Source organism: Xenopus laevis, chromosome 5S (genome assembly GCF_017654675.1).
Source record: "Xenopus laevis strain J_2021 chromosome 5S, Xenopus_laevis_v10.1, whole genome shotgun sequence".
NCBI lineage: Eukaryota > Metazoa > Chordata > Amphibia > Anura > Pipidae > Xenopus > Xenopus laevis.
Genome location: NC_054380.1, coordinates 114,395,378 through 114,414,315, shown reverse-complemented (window position 1 = coordinate 114,414,315; position 18,938 = coordinate 114,395,378). Strand labels below are relative to the sequence as shown.

The window sequence follows — 18,938 nt, the reverse complement described above, 5'->3', positions numbered from 1 at the left end:
TCAGGAAATACTGTAGTTTCTACAGCTGGAAAGGAAAGTAAGACTTATTTTAGGGACATAACTTGAGTAAGGCCAATACAGCATGTTTAAGTGGCCTTGGAAATGTTTCAGCTACTTCAATAGGCAAATGCCATGGTTCACTTCCCATTGCAGTCAAAGAAAATTATGACACATATGAGTGAGAGAGAGAGAGAGAGAGAGAGAGAGAGAGAGAGAGAGAGAGAGAGAGAGAGGGAGAGAGAGAGAGGGAGAGAGATAGAGAAGTATTTGTGGTGGTTGACCTAACAAACTGGAATATATTACATCATTCTTTTATAAATATACAATGATCATATAAACATCTTTTTGAGGTTCCACCATAACAAACAATAATCATAAACCCTTTGTTTCACATCCGGTCTAACACACTTCCAGGTTTTTTTTCCTCCTACAAAAAAGAAATCTTTTCCAAGAGATAAAGCTAAAAGTGTTATTCATGGATGTATTCTTCCTTAGGCTTCTATGAGTGCCTCTAATGGTCCTCCAGAAATATTCCGGAGATTCCCTTTGAAGGTTCACGCGTTTTCCCGGAGCACACCGACCAGGCTTGATCTAGTGGGCTGTGTGAGACGCACGTCTATGTCAGGTTTGTAAATGTGTCTTTCCCTTATTTCAGTTCAGTACTAATGGAAATCGTTGAGTGTATGAACCTAGTGCATGACATTTTCTTGTAGCTGACTTCTCAGGTTTTGGTCTTCCCAGACTCAGAGATCTGTACTTTTAGGCCTAGTAAAATTGGCATTTGGTTAGCAGCTTTGGTGGCCTTTAAGGCCAATGGTACACATGGAGTTGTAACATCAGGAATTGTTTTATAAACACTCACTTTTATAAATGGAATTGTGGCATTGAATGCCAGCAGAAACAATTGTTGTGAGAAAAGGGGACCTCTACGTTTTTGGGGTGTTATGTATGCACTGATTGACTCTAACTAAAATCTGAAGCAAGACAATTCTTGCCATTTTGTCAGTGAGACAAATTATGACTCCAAAACACCACTGTGCCTTTAGCCTAGACCAGGGATCCCCAACCTTTTGAAGCCATGAGCAACATTCAGAAGTGAAAGGAGTTGGGGAGCAACACTAGCATGAAAAATGTTCTTGGGGTGTCAAATATGAGCTGTGATTGGTCATTTGGTAGCCCCTATGTGGATTGTCAACCTACATTGAGACTCTGTTTGGCAGTGCACCTGGTTTTTATGAAACCAAAACTCGCCTCCAAGCCTGGAATTCAAAAATAAACTCCTGCTTTTAGGCTACTGGGAGCAACATCCAATGGATTGGAGAGAAACACGAGCTACTGGTTGGGGATCACTGGCCTAGACATTGTGCTGTGAAAATAACCAACGTAAGTCAACACAGTGGAAAAAAGGTTGGGGAAAACTATTTCCTAACCTCTAAAAAAATTACTTTGATTGATGATTTTGCAATGAGATTATTATTTTATTTTGTGCCAAACTGTAATTTTACCCTTGGATTATAAGGCACAAATACACATACAAATATGTATGTATATATATATATATGTATATATATATATATATTACTTTTAGAATTGAAGTGGTACCTGACAGTGAGAGTGTATTCCCCCAATCCCAGCTGTGACTGCACTTTAATTTAATCGCATTCCTATAAAAGGCAGCGTCTGTAAATCAAGATACTGATGTCCAAAGGAAGCTCCTCTAATGACAGATTGTTTGAATTAGGCTGCAAAGCAGATTGATTTGCTCCGGCAACATATTCAGGGAGCTGCAGCCAACAGATGTGAAGGCATCAGTATGGCTTTGTCATTTAAATCCTGAGCAACCTGCTATAGGACTTTAGCCACCATTAGAAATACACAGTGTAAACTCCTTAAAGACAACACTGTGAGTTATTGCTGCTGTGTATCAAATATACCTTCTATTTCTAGGGTTCTACCCTGGCCATTATTAGTAATAACATTTTTAAAAAGCACCATACAAAGAACATATAAATAATAGCCGATACAAAAATAAAGAGGGAGTTGCTCATTGGAGCGTGCAGTTCAAAATTGTATATTTCTGCAAATCTCACTATTATTCTTTGTTGCTGTTTAGTTGTTTCTTCTGTAAAGGTGACCCCAATTTTTCTGAGCCAAATGTAAAATTTATTGTTTATATGCAAAGAAATCTCCCTTCATACTGGTTTCTGCATGTCACTACCTTTGCAAGATTTCTCTTTCTATAATTTCTGCATCATCTGCAAAGCTTAGTTGATAATATATCCCAAAAGCATTGTTTGGATTGACCTTGGGTGTGTACTGAATTCTACCATCTTATATTAAGCTTTAGAGGCAAGTACATTTCATATTAGGAATGTGGACTGGAAAACAAAAAGTAAATCATTTGAGTATGTAAATGAAAAAATAGGTAGCCTTGAATGGTATCATAGTTAGGGAGATCAATTATTATATATTCATAAATAATTAAGGATGCACCAAATCCAGGATTCAGTTCAGAATTTGGCTGGTATTCAGCCATTTTCAGCAGGATTCAGCCAAATTCGCATGCCTAGCTGAACCTAAACCAAATCCTTAAAATCATGTGAAACTTTTCACATGAAAAAGGAAACTGCGATTATTTTCCTGTGTGCTGCTCTGGTTCTTTTGAGCCTTTCTTTCTGCATATGCAAATTAGGGATTGGATTTAGAACAGCTGAATCCTTCATGAAAGATTTGGGACTCGGCCGAATCCCAAAATAGTGGATTTGATGCATCCCTATAATTAATTAAATGTTCTCTAGTGGAAAGCTTCTATTGGTTTCCTTATTATTATTATGTGTGTTCCGTGAATACAAAGTTGTCTATGTTTGGCAGCACTGTATTCGCGAGGGGCAGGTGCTAGGTGAAAAGCACAGCCAGACACTGGGCAAAAGTATTTTTTGAGTGAATACTATGGGCCATGCATTTTCGCCTACTCTAGCACTTAAGTTCATAGTCCTAGCAGGTTGCCTTTTTTTTCTCTAATAATTTTAATAAGGTATGAGCAAAGGTTGTGGTTAGAGTATGTGTTAAGAGATTGACCCAGTTTTTGTAGATTTATAGTAATGATCAGTTATGCATTAATTAAGCTGTTAGTAATGGCCATCCGGTACCTACATTGGTTAAAAGAAGGAAAAAACGTCACCAATTTGCACTGGATACTTGCATATCTGTTGCCTATTTGGCACATGCACAGCACAGCAGGTCTGTCTGCCCATGCAATGATTGCAAGATGAGGGGGCATGACTAAGATCTGGTGCCCTGGGTGGCACTTGACCTTAAAAGGCAAAAAAATAAAATCTATCTCCAATATACTTTAATTAAAAAAACGTTTTTATAATAGACCTGACGGTATGCTGTGAAAATCTCCCATCATTTACTGCTGTGGATAGAAATTGTCAGATGGTCCCTAACTGCTGAGCAGGGAAACAATCATACTTATGAACAGCAGAGCCACTGGTTCTGCAGAGTTGGAGAAAGTAAACAATACAAAAACTATAAAATCCACATTAGATGACATGACAACACAGGAGCCAGTGCAGTTTGCATATTCTGATTATTAATCAGTCTTGCTGTATCGGCTTCTGGCAGATATTATTTGACTTGTGCTGTTTTGATAATTTATGAAGATCCCTAAGCAGCCCAGACCACACTGAGCATGTGCACAGTCTTGGTCTTGCAAACATGTTTAACAAAGTTACAAGATGGTGACCCCCTGTGGCAACTTTGAAAGCATAAATCATTTGTTTGATTAGGCTTGTGGTGCAGTAAGTTCATGTTTATGTTTAGTATACAAAATACAGCATTTCTAGCCTTATTCTATTTTAGACTTTACGTGCCCTGCAGAGGTGCTTTCACTGCTTCCCGAGGGATGAAAGCTCTTCCTCAAGACCAGAAACCCTGCTAACCACAAGAATATAAAAGCCTAACACCCAATGCAAATTCTTAAATTGATACTGCCATCAGTGTTGCCATTGGACTGTGTAAAGTGTCTTTGCTGCTGGAGAGGTTATTGGCTCTTGCCATATTTGCATGGGGGAATCCATTTCCCGGTGCTCATGTGACAGTTTCTTTTCCGTGTGACTTGTTGGCAGGGATTTTTCCGGTACACTGAGGAGAAGAGTCACTGATGCGCAAGACATAGCAGGATCAATTAATCTTTAACTGAATGACTCATTAACATTTACTTCACAGATGACTGGGTTTGCCAGTGGTGATTTAAAGGGCCAGTAGCACCAGAAAAGGAAATGGGTTTACATTGAATTAAATAGCTACACTGGTGTAAACTGTGCACTTCTGTCAGCAGTGATGTGAAACTGGGGATGGATAACCCGCCTGCCTCTTATTCTGCTTAGAATGATAACAGAAGTGAATATCAGTGCAAACACCCGTTATACAGACTGGCTTTGGGCTAAGGAGGAACTGGAAAATGTAACGTGAGCGTCGCAAAGCAAGATGACTTTGTGGTTGGCTGTAATTTTATAGGATTTATTCCTTTACAAAGCCATTTGAATAGTGTTTACTGTTAAAGGCACCAAAGTCTAGGTTCAACTGTTGCTTATAGATGGCTCATGACTGAAAGACCCCTATGCTCTTTCCAGACAAGTAAACACCAGCATGCGTTCTTCTTGCTTACCCAAGCATAACTGACAGTTAGTTCCATAAGAGGAAGGCCTCTTTGCGTATAGAGATAACCTTGCGGGTGGATTCCATACTCTTGATACAGGCTGGCCCTAGAATCTCAAAGAAGTATTCTTGTTGTCTTATCTTTCAGCCAGTTCTCACCTGAGTGGCATGTTAGTTCAAACTGTTGGGAATTGTTTTGCTCATATGGACACAATATGAAACTAAGGAGTAATGCAGACAAATAGCAGAAGACAACATTCTATGCATATTAATTTATGAATACATACAAAATAATATTAATATATGATGTTATAATTGACTGCCCATTTCTGATCTTTATTGGATAAGTGCATAGCTTATACATTATAAGATCTGCTCATTTTGCAATGTTGCCAAACAAGCAGATCTTTCACCAATATACCCAAGTTGAGGATGGCTGTTCTTTGACTGAAATATCAAACCTGGCTGATTGATTTGCAGTCCTTGATCCAATGGAACCTACCTAATCAATATCTGGATTACCGGACAGATATCAGTCATTCAGACCCATCGGCTGGCACCGTACATGTGCTAATAAGCTGCCAGTTGGGCTGAGGTGACAGCTTTTATTGGCCCATATATGGCCTCCTTATGTTTATTTGTTTTTTATTTTTTCCATCCATTCATGTAGTAGTAGTTAGCAAATGTAAGCAACTAATAGGGGGTCATTTACTACAACCTTGGACTGAAGGGTCCAAGGCCCACACAGGGGCCCCTGTGAAGAAGCAAGAGGCTGGCACACGGAGCGAATTAAACCAGGGTCCTACCCCTGGTGTGTTTATTGCGACAAACAACACACAGGGGCTCCTACCGCCCCACCTTGCCTGGCACTTGTACCTGTTCTCTTGATCAGGGCCGAAGGAGGGCAAGATCAGACAGGAGAGCAGGCCAGTGTCGTCGTCGTCCCCCCCCCTCCAAGTTTGACTCTGATATACTATATGAAAGACAGAATGCAAAAATAACAGATGGAATCTGCCAAATTTTTTTCAATTTGTGCCCTACCCTGCGCATACATGGAAGAATTGCCACAGGTCTCTACACTTTAAAAGGAGCCTAGAGACCTGTGTTCACCCCATGAATGCAGTGTTGCCTGAGTTCAGCAGTACTATTGTCATAAGAGTTACATGGGGGGGGGCATATAGGTGTATACCCCTCCCACTCCTGCTGATGTTTCATGCACAAGTTAGGGATGAGAGCAATATACATCCTCTGTGTCCTATGGCAAAATTTGGCCCAAGGTGCAGAGCCAGACCCAGATACAAATGCTTTTTGCACCCCTTAGTGCATTTGCACTTGTATCCATGGTCATACTAAATGATGCCTATAGAGTGTTTTTTCCTGTTGAATTTTAAAGTCTCAAAAAGTTTTTAGCCTTGCTATCCTTGTTAGATTATTTCCTTCAGCACTACCGGTCTGTACCTACCCATGCTAATACCTGATACTGAATACAGAAAGAATAGAAAAAGACCAAGGGGGCAATGATGAACATGCTCAGTGTCGGCCAGGCCAGACCCCTCTCCTGATCGGATTGTACATAAAAAAATAGTTTTTTAAGCACCGCGCAGCCCCATCACGCAGGCGTGCTTGACGCGTTGCAGTAGGGGGACTGGGGCTCAGAGGGGGGCCCTGGACAGTAGTCCCAGTGGGCCACGTGCCCCCCAGTCCAACCCAGAACATGCTAAGGGGCAGATTCCCTAAAGGACGAAGTGACTAATGGGCGCAGGCATCACTTCGCTAGCGAAGGAGATAGACACTAGTGTTACTTCGCACTCTAACGACAGGCGAATTTTCTCTCTGGCGAACGGACGTAACTCTGCAAAATTCACTAAGATTTTACTGAAGGTTACCAGACTTGCCTTCGCCAGCTCAGACCAGGCGAAGTGCAATGGAATGCACAGGACTTCCTCAAATTTTAGTGCAAAATTTTTCTGAGTCCCAAAAAACTCTGGCGTCTTTTCCTTTTTTCAGAGTGATAGCCTGTAAAAGAACGTAAAATTGCTTTTTGGGTAAACGGGTTCCACCCTACATTTTCTAACATATGGAACATAAACTATACACTGGGCTCATGTGTAGGGCATTATAACAACTCTATTTTATTTATTAAGGTTCCCTGGACTTGTGTAATGTAATGTATTTGCTGCAACATATATGTATGCAAATTAGGCAACGCTAGTGCATCTTCGCTTTGATTGCCGAAGTAACGCTAGTGAAAATTCGCCAGAGTTCGGTGCCCCGGACGCAACTTTAGGGAATTGCCCTTGTCTTAGCGAATTTACACCTGGCGAAGTGTTGCGATGGCTGTGAAACTGTTGCTGGTGAATTTTCCCCGCTTAGGGAATATGACCCTTAATTGCCACTTTGACATTTCATAAATCTGCTTCTGTGTTTTCCTATATTCACTCTGGTGGATGCAGAGCCCAAACCAGTCACAGAGAAATGGTTTAACAAGCAGCCTCCCGAAGAACAGAATCAGGGTATTTGTAATGACGATTCAAGGTCAGCAGCATAAGCACTGCTTGTCTGCATAGCAAAAAGTTCTACAGCACATGCCACTGACCCAGATGCACTACAGGAGTTTGTGTGCCATCTCTAGGATTTTAAATCCAGCCCATCTGTATCCTTAAGGAACAAGTCTCCATGCACAGCTTTTGTTCAGAGGAGCCCCCCTAGAGGCCCCCTATGATGTCAGGTTACTTATCACTGGGAAGGGAAGACTGCTCAGCATTGAGCCAGCACTGCCAGGTACTTGTGCCTGCAACAAGCAACAAGAGGCTTCTCTCAGCTGAGCTGTGCATACAGTGTGCCCGGATGAGGACTCGCCAGTGCCCCAGTGATGCCATGAACCCACACAGCTGCAGTGGGAGCTCAGGGCTTTCCTCTGGCTCAGATTCTGACAGCAGTAGCTGCCTTGGCTGGGGTGGTGCTGCTACTGCTACTACTACTGGGAGAGGTTTGCTGTCCAGATACTGGAGTTTGGAAAGCCTTTATTCTGCTACCGGTAAGGGAATACCCTCAATTATTAGGGGCTGCACATAAATAGAGGTTTGGAAGCCGAGGACAGGGGATTTTTTTTTGTTATTAGGAGGATAAGTGAATAAGCAAGAACCGGGTGCTTTGTTGTACATTGCATAGGAAATGCATGAATGACTTAAACCAACTCCTGGGAAAATAAAACACTATCATGACTCTCTCCCTGATATCATATCTGGATCGTTCCCACGCTGCCCTTCGACACATAGGGGGCTGCAAGAAATGAACTTCTTCAGCCTGAGGAACAGCAAGCGCCCAGGCAGAAATAACAGAATCTGGTATAGATGGCATTCAGCAACTTGTTAGGCAGCAGATTGGGGAAGGACACACAGAAACTCGAACTGATATCATTCATGTAGCAAATGCTGTGCAGTAAATGTACTTTTGTGTATGAAGCTGCAACCCCTTCCTAGGGCAAATAATACCAGTCCCCAGGTCACTATATGGTTTTAACACCGCTGCGCTTTTTCATGTTTGGTATACTTTTAAGATTTCCATTGCTTATTATTATCATCATCATTATTATTATATTATGATTATTAACAGGCATTTATAGAACTCAATGGCTTTCGTAGTGCTGTACAATAACATACATCAAACAGACAGATTTCATACTGATAGAGGCAGGAGGTATATAAAATAATGTGACAATTGCTATATATTCACTGATGTATTTATTCCCCTGAATGTTATTCTCAGGTTCTCTTTAAATAAGAAGGAAACACAGAAGAGAGTAAGTCGTGATTTTTTTGCTTGCCATGTCCTGAGTAGTATCGGTAGTGCAGGAATGCTATGGGTACTTGCTTAAACATGCCACTATTAAATAGCATCTAGCTAATCTGTATCTGAACTACAAATCCCACGATTCTCAGATGTCCTAGGCTATACCTCCTGGACACTGGAGGCTGGTTTGGACATTGGTCCAAACCAACCTCCTCTTTCCTTCTGGATGTTGCAAATGGGCAAGAGTAGCTTATTTATGCCTTGTCTCATTGGCTCATTAAACTATAAACATTTATGCAAATGCAATACCAATTTTAATTGATGGTGCCTCCCAGGACCCCTCCAGCTGTTTTCAACTTCTGTCCCCAGCATCTCTGACAACCAAAAGTGTTGGTAATTGTAGTTCAACAACAACTGGTGAGGCACTGACTTCACATTTTTTTTTAAGTTGGGGATATAAGACTTGAGTCAACCTCTTGTGCTAAATCTATTAATATCAATGCTTTAAAACGGTGCCAAGGAAATTTAGCTTGGGCCATTATTCAAGCCACATAAAGTAGGTTTTGATCATTAGTTAACATTGATTGATTTAATTGCTTAATGCATCTGAATGTCCCAGGGCAATAGTTTATCAAAGCTCTTTGCTTACTGTGCAACCTGTGGATATCTGACCTGTAACTAAGCACAGTTCTGCATATACAAGTAGTGCTATTAGTGGTATAATTAGTAGGTGCTGAGCCCCCCACAAGAAACCTATGGAGGGGACTATTGCACCTTCAGGTAGGACAGGAGCTGGGGGGGGTTTCATAACTATAGAGACCCTATGGGACCCCCTGGGGTCTGCTTCCTCTGCATTCACACCATATTGTGTTATATCAATAATGATATACATCCATAGAAACAATCGTCAAAAAACATTCATCCTGCAAAACATTTTGATCTTTTTTAATTCAGGAATTCTTTCTGTATTTATCTTGTGATTCTGTGCCGCTCCTTGAGGCTGCCAAATAGCAAATTCTTCAGGCCTCAGGACAATTAGCAGAGGGAACTGCTCCCAGACATTCAACTGAGCAATCACAAGCTTTCCAATATGCAAACTCCTCTTCTTCTAATACTTTCATTATCAGCCTTTATTCATATACACACTGTGATTGAACTCTTCTATTATACTTGTTCATAATGATTGAGGAGTACCTGTAGGAAACCCTTACAAACACAGGGAGAATATACCAATTCCTAGCCTAGTTTTTGGGGTAGGACTCAGGTTTCTAGAGTGGAGCACTGGCTGATGCAAGAAGGGGTAGAGCTGCCACTTGGATAGTATTTAACCAGTCTGACTGATAATACTTTATACCAATGTTGGAAGCAGGGAAGGAAGGGGGAATTGTGTTGCTGTTGTTGGACTACATGTTCAAGAACATTCAACTGCCACTTTGTTGGAGGGTACAGGGAGTTGTTCAGCAGCAGCTGCCGAGTGAATGCTAGTCTCAAATTGCAAATGCAAGAAGGGGCATTTGGGTGGATCAGGGGTGCGTCTGGGTGCCTATGGCAGATGCACTGGCTGTCGGGATGGTATAGCATTAAAGAGCAATCCCAAACAGACAGTACCAGCATCTGCCAGGAGTAGAACATCAATGAAATGCTTACACAGCAAAATGCCCTGGGTGCCATTCACTGCATCTCTAACATGTGAACCAGGCATGACTGGCACCCAGTGATTTATTTATTACATTAAATTTGTGCCAAATCACATAGAAGGAAGATGCCATCAAATCAAAACAAAATGTCTTTACTCAGTTAGTATGTATTTTACCTACCCTGGGCCCATGGTGCCCTGGTGCATATGGTCGATTAACAGTGTTATTTGTGCTGCTGGGCCAATACTGATATACATTTTACTGAGTGAGTAAATATTTTGTTTAATGGCCTTTCTAGTTGTTTTCCTTTGTGGATACTTAGTTGTGCCCTTCCTGTTAACATCTCCCCACTGCACCATTTTCAAGGGGAGCAGGGAAAGAATAGTTGGGATAAGAGGGGTAAGAACTTTCACACCCTATTTCATCCAATCACAGCTTTGTCTCTGCTTGGGAAAGGGAGCTGAGCCACCATGCAAGATATAGACATGGGATACTATACATAGTAATAAATATTTACAGGCTTTGGCATATGGCCAGCTGTGCAGAAGAAAAGCATTTTTGTCCAGTGGTGCAGTACTTTGAGGACAAAGGCTTTGTGCTCCCGGGGGCTTGAGGTCTTTGGAAAAATGCCACCCACCCCAAATCTCAAGAATGGCCAATGAGTTTCTAGGCACTGTTGTTGTTGTTGTTGCACAGCATAATTATTTAACATACAGGAATTCTATTCATTCTGGGAAATATCCCCAAACTTCAGGGTCAGCCAGAATTGTGGAGTTGATTTTGCATTCAGCACATCTCTATTCTTGGCCATTTTCGGTGTGAAGTGTCAGAGCTAAATTTAGTCTGAAATTCATGGCTGCTATGCATGCAGCAAGTTCTACCGCAATTGATGGTTTGGGCTTGTCACATGTTGTTATATATATGAGCAGAGTTGTGAGAACTGGGGCTGAAGAGATAAATTAGGCCTCCTAATGAAAGAAAAGAAATGGGAATCTAAAGCAAAGCCCTGCAGACTAAAACCTAAAATCCACAGTAAAGTTGTATATTTGCAGAACCAGCTCAGTTTTATATTCTGCAGGTGATGAGGATGATCAGAATCTAGAATATGCTCTGCGCATGGCTACATGGAGCCTGGCTTGTATGGCAAATGCCTTCTCTTTAGTTCATGTTGAGAAATGTATTCACCTTAAAGGTGGTTCACCTTTAAGTTAACTTTTAGTATGTTATAGAATGACCAATACTAATCAACTTTTTCTTTGGTCTTCTTTTTTTATTTTGTTATCGTTTCTGAATATTTGTATTGTTTTCTTTTCTTTGCGGCTTTCAAATTGGGGTCACTGACTCCATCTAAAAAAACAAATGCTCTGCAAGGCTACAATGTTATTGTTCTTGCTAATTTTTATTACTCGTTTTGCTATTCAGCCCCTCTCCTAATCATATTCCCGTCTCTTATTCAAATCAGTGCATGGTTGTTAGGGTAATTTGGACCCTAGCAACCAGGTTGCTGAAATTGCAAACTGGAGAGCTGCTGAATAAAAAGTTAAAATGAAAAAAAATAAAAAAAACACAAATAATACAAAATTGTCTATTACTAAAAGTTAAGATACCCCTGTAAGGGCTACTATCACCCCATTTTGTGTGATGCACCCACTCAATGGGGGTAGTTTACAGAGATCCAGGGTGCAAATGCACTAAAGGAAGCAAAAGCCTGCCTCTTACTGCTTATTTTAAAGTACAGGGCTCCATTTCACCCTCTGGCTGCCAGTGCTCCCTAGCTTAAATGATGGGTAAAGGGCTGAAGGCGATGAACTATGTTTAACCACCCATCTATCACAAATACAGCTCTGCCAAACACAGAGTGTCCATAACTGAGCCCAGAGACTCATAGTAGTTCTACCTGAAGGACAGGGAGCAAAGTACTAAAAACAAGGTGGATTGTGCCCACTTTGCACCCTACCCAATAGGTCAAATATGACTCCATTGTATATCTGAAATTGCCAAATAAGGGTCAATATGCGAGACAAGGGGTGAAATATTTATTAGAGTACAATAAGACTGGTGGAAAGGGCCTAGGGCAGCAGAAATTTAGTGGGCGGCATGTCGCCCATTCACACCCACATTCGTTTGGATGCACTGGGGATTGACAGGAGATACAATAGTTTTTAAAATTTCCTGTGCACCAATCCCTACTACTCCAGACCCTCATGCTGCATTTTGCCCATGTGCACAAAGGAAGTAGAGGGGATGGGGGGCGATGAACGGCAGCAGACCTAGGGGCACCTGCTATGAAAATCCGGCCCTGTAGCTGATTGCAGGGCTGGACCAGGCTGGCCGACGATTCAGGCAACACAGCACCCGCCTCGTCCCCCTCCACCATGCATGTGTACATGAGCGCAATTTCCATGAGCGCAATTTCAAACAAATGCACAGGCACACAGAGCAGGACTTGTCTGGCTGGACTGGCTAAGGCAGCAGGGAAGGTACACATACCTGGCGCCCCCTCAAAGTTTTGCACCCTAGGCATGTGCTGCTTCTGTCTACCCCTAGTTCTGGCCCTGGCTGATTGGAACTGTTTGTGAAGCCTATTCAGGGTTGAACTGGGCCGGCGAGACACCGGGAAAAAACACGATGGGCCCCAGTTCTTTTGGGCTCTGCCGGCCCATATCCGCTCCATGTACTGCCGCTTACCTCCCTCACTCCTGTTGCGACGTATAGGAAAAGGAGGCGCAGTTTGTGGCTGGGGTGGGGTGCAGATGGGATTTTGAGGCTGCAGGGCTGGTGTGCCCTGGGCTTCCCAGTCCGACGCTGAGCCCATACCTCCTGCCAACTGCAAAGCAATCTCCTCACACTCAACATGATGCACACCAGCAGAATTATTACTTATTAATTACCATGAATGCCTAAAATCATCCCTTTATAAATACAAGCAATGGCTGCGGAGTGAAATGGAAGGAAGCAGGTCACGTTCTCAAGTGTCCCTCTAATTGTAATATAGTAAGAGTACTGTATTTAACCCTGCTAATATAAATGCAGTGGTCACATTACTAGAACAATATGTCAAATATAATTGCTTTTTATTTGCTTGCATGCACCCCCCCCCCCTTCAGTCAACAATGCTATATTTGGCCTAGCTGGTTGTCATGGAAATCACAGTACGTGAAGAATGTAGAGTTTGCTCTCTGCCAGCAATGAGGTTTTACAGAAAACATCCATGTTTATCTCGTTATTCTGGCCAAGGCAACTCTGTCTCCTTATAGATAAATGGGAAAAGGCGCATTAATCATCACAAATAGTAAAACTGTATCTTCCTTTTGTCTCACTCCCAAATGATTTCTTTTCTCAGCAGGAAAAAAATATGCCAGATGCTATTTTCGCCTGTGCTTTTTAATCTGATGGGACTGCACACGTTTTTTATTTTTTATTATATGCAAAATAATTAGTTTTCAGGGCTTTCACCATGTGATGTACAGGTATGGGATCCATTATCTGGAAACACGTTATCCAGAAAGCTCCAAAATACAGGAAGATGCCACTTTATCCAACTAATTCAAATTTTTTTAAAAGTGATTTCCTTTTTCTCTATAATAATAAAACAGTTGCTTGTACTTGATCTCAACTCAAATATAATTAATCCTTAATGAAAGCAAAACCAGCCTATTGGGCTTATTTAATGTTTAAAATATTTATAAATGTTTATATATATGAAGATTCCATTATCCGGAAAACCCCAGGTCCAGAGCATTCGGGATAATAGCTCCCATGCTTGTATATGGGCCAAGCAAAGCTGTACATCTTTGCTCTCTCTATAGATTAATAATCCATTTAGCATATTTGACCATGTAATTGCTTGTTAATGTCTGATGTAAATTGTTTGCCAGTCTGTATCCTTTAGGGCTTGTTTCAGCAAGGGGGGTAAAAGAATCCTTAATATCTTCTTCTTCATGTGCGAGTAATATATATGTACAGAACATTCCTTCTCGGTATATTCTCGTTCATCTCCTGCTTAATTATGCTTTCATACATTACAGTCTTATCCCAGTCTGTGAGGGTTGCCCAAGTGGTTTTTGTGCTATACAAATAAATGTATATACATACATTAGGACAAGCTGACATCTTGTTTGAGTTTGTAAAAGATTCCTCCATTGGCCAGCACTATCTATATGTTTCATACAGATGATTTACTAATATCCATTTAATGTAAATAACTCTGAAAACAAATGAATGTCATTTTAATGTATTTTCAGCAGAAAATGAAAGGGATGGTTCACCTTATTCAAATTAACTTTTAGTATGTTTTAATTAAAAAAAAACACACCTAAAAATGAAGACCACTGCAAATTGTCTCAGATCCACCTCATACTATGAGTTAATTTAAAGGGAAACAACTAGAGTCCTGCTACCTTTCCCTGCTGGAAACACCAGGCAGGGGGCAGGGCCATTACGTAATGGGGGAGGACAGGCGACATGGCTGGGTTGGTCAATGATGTATCAGGGGTGGGGCAATGATGTCAGGGGCGGGATTATGACACTGTGGTCGGTAATTGGCCAACTGGCCAATTACCTGCAGAATACCAGCAAAACAGTCAGGAATTGGTCTGAATATTCTTTATCTCCTGTCTGTGCAGGCGGTCCGCAGACACCCTTTAGCTGCAGCTTGGCACTAGTAGGCGGCCATTTGGGAGGATAAAAATAAAAATATAATGCTTCCATGATGTCACTTCTGGTTTGAGTGATGTCACCTCCGGCTCAGGTGTTCAAGCATGGGCATAAAAATGCGGGTAAGAAGATCCAGCCATGTTGGGGTAAACGGGGTTTGGGTTGGGGAGACCCGTGCAGGTCTCTATGAACAACCCCTTTACATCAGCAAAAGAAAGCCTTGTAATGATTCCCTGTTCAGAAAATAAAGTTTGTGAGCAAAGCAACATCACTGTTGATTGATTTAATTTTCTGCTGACTGTAGCCAATTGGCAAAACTGGACAGCAGGCGGCGCTGTTGTTTCAAATTCATTATATATGTAGTGTAAAAACGCTAATATTATGAAAACTAAAAAAATATATTAAATGTAAACTGCAAAAGTGTTCACTCAGTTGTTTTGAGGCATTTCCTTTAAGCACTGGGCTATATAAGTCACAAAATGGGGACCTATCTTTGCAGTTCTGATAGGAAAGGGGCAAGAATGGGTTTTAGAGTTCTTGTGGAAAATAGATTAACCCAGGGCTGAACGTCATGCAACAAAAGCAAAAAAAAAACAGGTCCTTGAGCACAGTATTATATTGGACCATTTATCATATTGAAAGTGATTAAATAATTTTTTGTGTGTTATACAGAGAATACTGTACATCCTACTGTAAACGAAGTAAGGATATTATAAGTGACAGAGGAGTTCCTAAAGCGGCAGCTGAGTGCTTTTATGCAGGTCATGGAGCTTTGAGGTGACTTCCAATACCCATAAGTACCTTAATAAACTGCAGGAACATGGGCATAGCCTAAATCTCTCCAAAACAGATGGCTCCAAAATAGCAGCATTTACAACACATTCTGAAGGAGCTGTAAACTGAAGGCTGTTAATTGATATAAATTATTCATCACCAGCTAAATTGGGGGAGAAAATTGGTCATGGTTGTGGAAACCAAATAATCTCGGTGAAAATGACTTGAAACAATCAGCAGTCAGTTTTATTGTTGGTGAGGCCCACATAAAAATAGATTGAATATAATGAGGCCCCACGCGGTGACCCACCCTGTTTCCCAAACTGAGTCGGGATTAGTGGGCCGCCATACAATTAATTGTAGGAAACGTATTTGGTATGATATTATTTCCACCTTTAAACACCAATGTGAATCATACCAAAGCATATACTGGTGGAAAAGTGAGCCCTGCTCATTAGAGCTTACTATAGGCAGTTCTATTCTTTTCCACACAAAAAAAACAAATTGCAGTTTATAAATAGGACCTTTGGGGTTTCTCTTTATATTGGGAGCACTGTGAGCCCTGATGGAACATGAAATGAAGAAAAGAATGCAGATGACCATTCAGTTCCATCGCTGAATTCCCTGTTGTGCCGCTTGCCTGATGGAATGGCTGGCGATCAGAAGTGACAGTTTTGGCATGTAAGAAATGAAAACAAGCTGACAAAGTATGGTGATTACTTGTGACATGCAAGCAATGTGATTTGCAAATAGAACATTCTTTCTGTATCAATTTTGCCCACAAGGAACAGACAAAAAAAAATTGCTTGCTTGTTTTACTTTAGGTTCAACCAATTTGTAATTTTCAATTTAAATGATTGTCAGCTCTTTGATTTCAGCAGTTCTGTAGGCAGAGAAGCTGTATAATTAAAAGGAAAATCTTTACTGAGGCAGAACAATTCACAGGACCTTATTGACTTGGAGGAATATATCTTAGCTTGCCCTTATCTCATTAAATCCCAATGCTATCAGAAAGGTCCATAATCCCTGTCTGCATTCTGAGCCATTTAAATGCTTGGCTATAACTCACAGTCAATGGGAGGTGGTGGGGGATCTTGTTTAGGGGATTTTGTTTGGCTCAGCATGTCTCAGATGGGAAAGAGACACATTCGTACAGACAAAACACAATTCCACTTAGTGCAGTGAATAGCAGGGTTACCCAATAGGGAAAAAAATACATCATACTTAGGGCTGTTTTTTAACTGCTTTATATTAAATGTGGAAAGGGGTTATTTGGGAAAGAACCACGTTCATACAGGGTTACCCAATTGTTAAAGAAGAAGTATGGGGGAAAAATACATCATACTTGTTGTTATGTGTCACCCACTCTCCACGAATCGTAATAGTCCAGTGGAAATAAACACAGATCCAATATGGGGTGATTTATGTTGCAAAAAGCAGTGAGCAAAGTGCAAAAAAAAGCTACAATCTGCCGCTTTTTAGATGAGCACTTAGGGGCACGCTTTTGTTCCCCAGGGATCTGACAGTGTAAATAGGGTAACTGCAATGGTTTATTAATGATCTTCGGGTGTAGCCGTCCAAATAGTTCATTATATTTAGTACTACTCCAACTGAATATAAACCATAACATCGACACATATATGCGACATTGTATACATAAAACATTGTATCATTGCATGTTTTGCTATAATTGTGATATAACAAGACTAATAATGATCCCATAAAAATGTTAAGTTAAGCCTAGCAAGCAGACATATCCATGTATCTTTGAGCGTAGTCACTAATCTTGCTTGCACCTAATCAGTCACAGATGATGTGAGTGTCAGACTGTTACCATGAAGAAGGAGAGTGGGAAAGTTGGATATTCATCCTGCCGGTCTTCTGGGGTTCATAGATGACATAATCATAAACCAGAGGTTTCCAGACTGTGGGGCTGGTCCCCAAAGCACCCAAAACTGTGGTGTGTATAAACTGAAAGTCAACTAGGGTGTTATTTGTCATGAATACTTGTTTTGTAATGCCTATATTTTGAAAAATGATATAGATAAACTTTTTGAACACTAATCTACTAACCAACTCAGCCATGTATAAAGGTTTTGGGCGTAACTAAACCTGCACCTATTGTGCAAAGTGCATGGCAGAATGCAAAAGTGCAATAATCTTGTCGGTTTTAGCCCTTTTTTTGCACTTTTCACCCGGCTGTGCATTTCAAAAAGAACCCTATAGATTCAGCTACAGGATAAGGTCCTTGGGTATAACAGCATACCTCCCAAATGTCCCGTTTATCGCGGGACAGTCCCAGTTTTGACAGTTCAACCTGCAGTCTCTGGTTTGTTACTGAAATTCCCAACTTTCTCTTTGATCGCCTGCACTGAGCAGCCAGAAAAAGATACAAAGGGGCAAATTCACTAACCTGCGGAGTTGCGCTAGCGCAGGCTTCGCCACACTTCGCCACACTTCGCCGCACTTCACCAGGCGAAGTTTCGCCAGGGCACCGCTAATTCACTAAAATCCGAAGTTGCGCTCAGGGAGGCGAAAGGTAGCGAAGTTGCGTATATGGACGTATATGTAGCAGTAAATAGATTACACTACATAAGCCTGGGAAAGCTTCATAAAATAAAAAAGAGTTGTTATATTGCCCTATACATGTGCCCACTGTATAGTTTAGGTGCCATATGTTATGAAATGTAGGGGGGAAGGAGGGTACCCCAAAAAAATGAACGACTTTTTTAAGCCTATCACCCTTAAAAAAGGAAAAGAGGCCAACGTTTTTTGGGACTTAGAAAAAATTTCTACCTTTTTTGAAGCAATCCCTATCTACTCTATTGCACTTCACCTGGTCTGAGGTGGCGATGGCAAGTCTGGTGCAAGAGGTAACGTTCAGTAAAATGCACAAGTTAGTGAATTAGTGTAGTTACGTCCCATCGCCATAGCTCAACTTCGGCTGGCGTAAGGGTGCGAAGTAGCGCTAGAGTAGGTCCACTTCGCTAGCGAATTTACACGAGCACCCGTTAGTAAATCTGCGAAGTAACTAAATGACGTCATGCTGGCGAATTTGCGCTAGCGTTAGCCGCTTCACTCTTTAATGAATTGGCCCAAAAGTTTCTAACTTAATTTAGCTTTTGGTAGAGAGCCCAGAATATGTGGCAAGTGCACTTAGATACTTCTGTAACAATTCAAAATAAGCAGGTCTCTTGGGAAAACTGTGACTTGCAGCGTAAAGGACTATTCACCTTCATTAGCAAAACTGAAATAACACATAAAAACCACAGAAATGTGAAATCTGGCAAATTTTGTAAAATGAACATGGTAATTAGGGGGTGTGGCCACAAAATGTGCATGCCAAATCTTTGTGACTCTTTATCTATATATAAAATGTTGGGAGGTATGTAATAGTGACATAGGGACTGTAAGATG

The 18,938-nt window shown here is 41.2% G+C and overlaps 1 protein-coding gene across 5 annotated transcripts in view; it reads left to right on the top strand.

The window, feature by feature from the left end:
• Nucleotides 1-18,938, top strand: part of arhgef4.S (Rho guanine nucleotide exchange factor 4 S homeolog) — a 122,683-nt gene that overhangs the window by 50,340 nt on the left and 53,405 nt on the right. For 4 of the 5 annotated variants that reach the window (XM_041564989.1, XM_041564990.1, XM_041564991.1 and 1 more), the window contains one exon: nt 496-625. In XM_041564989.1, the coding sequence (XP_041420923.1) occupies nt 496-625 (130 nt within the window). Of the gene's footprint in view, nt 1-495; nt 626-7,418; nt 7,700-18,938 lie in introns of those variants that run through there. The other variant, XM_018265848.2, reaches the window with a different exon arrangement.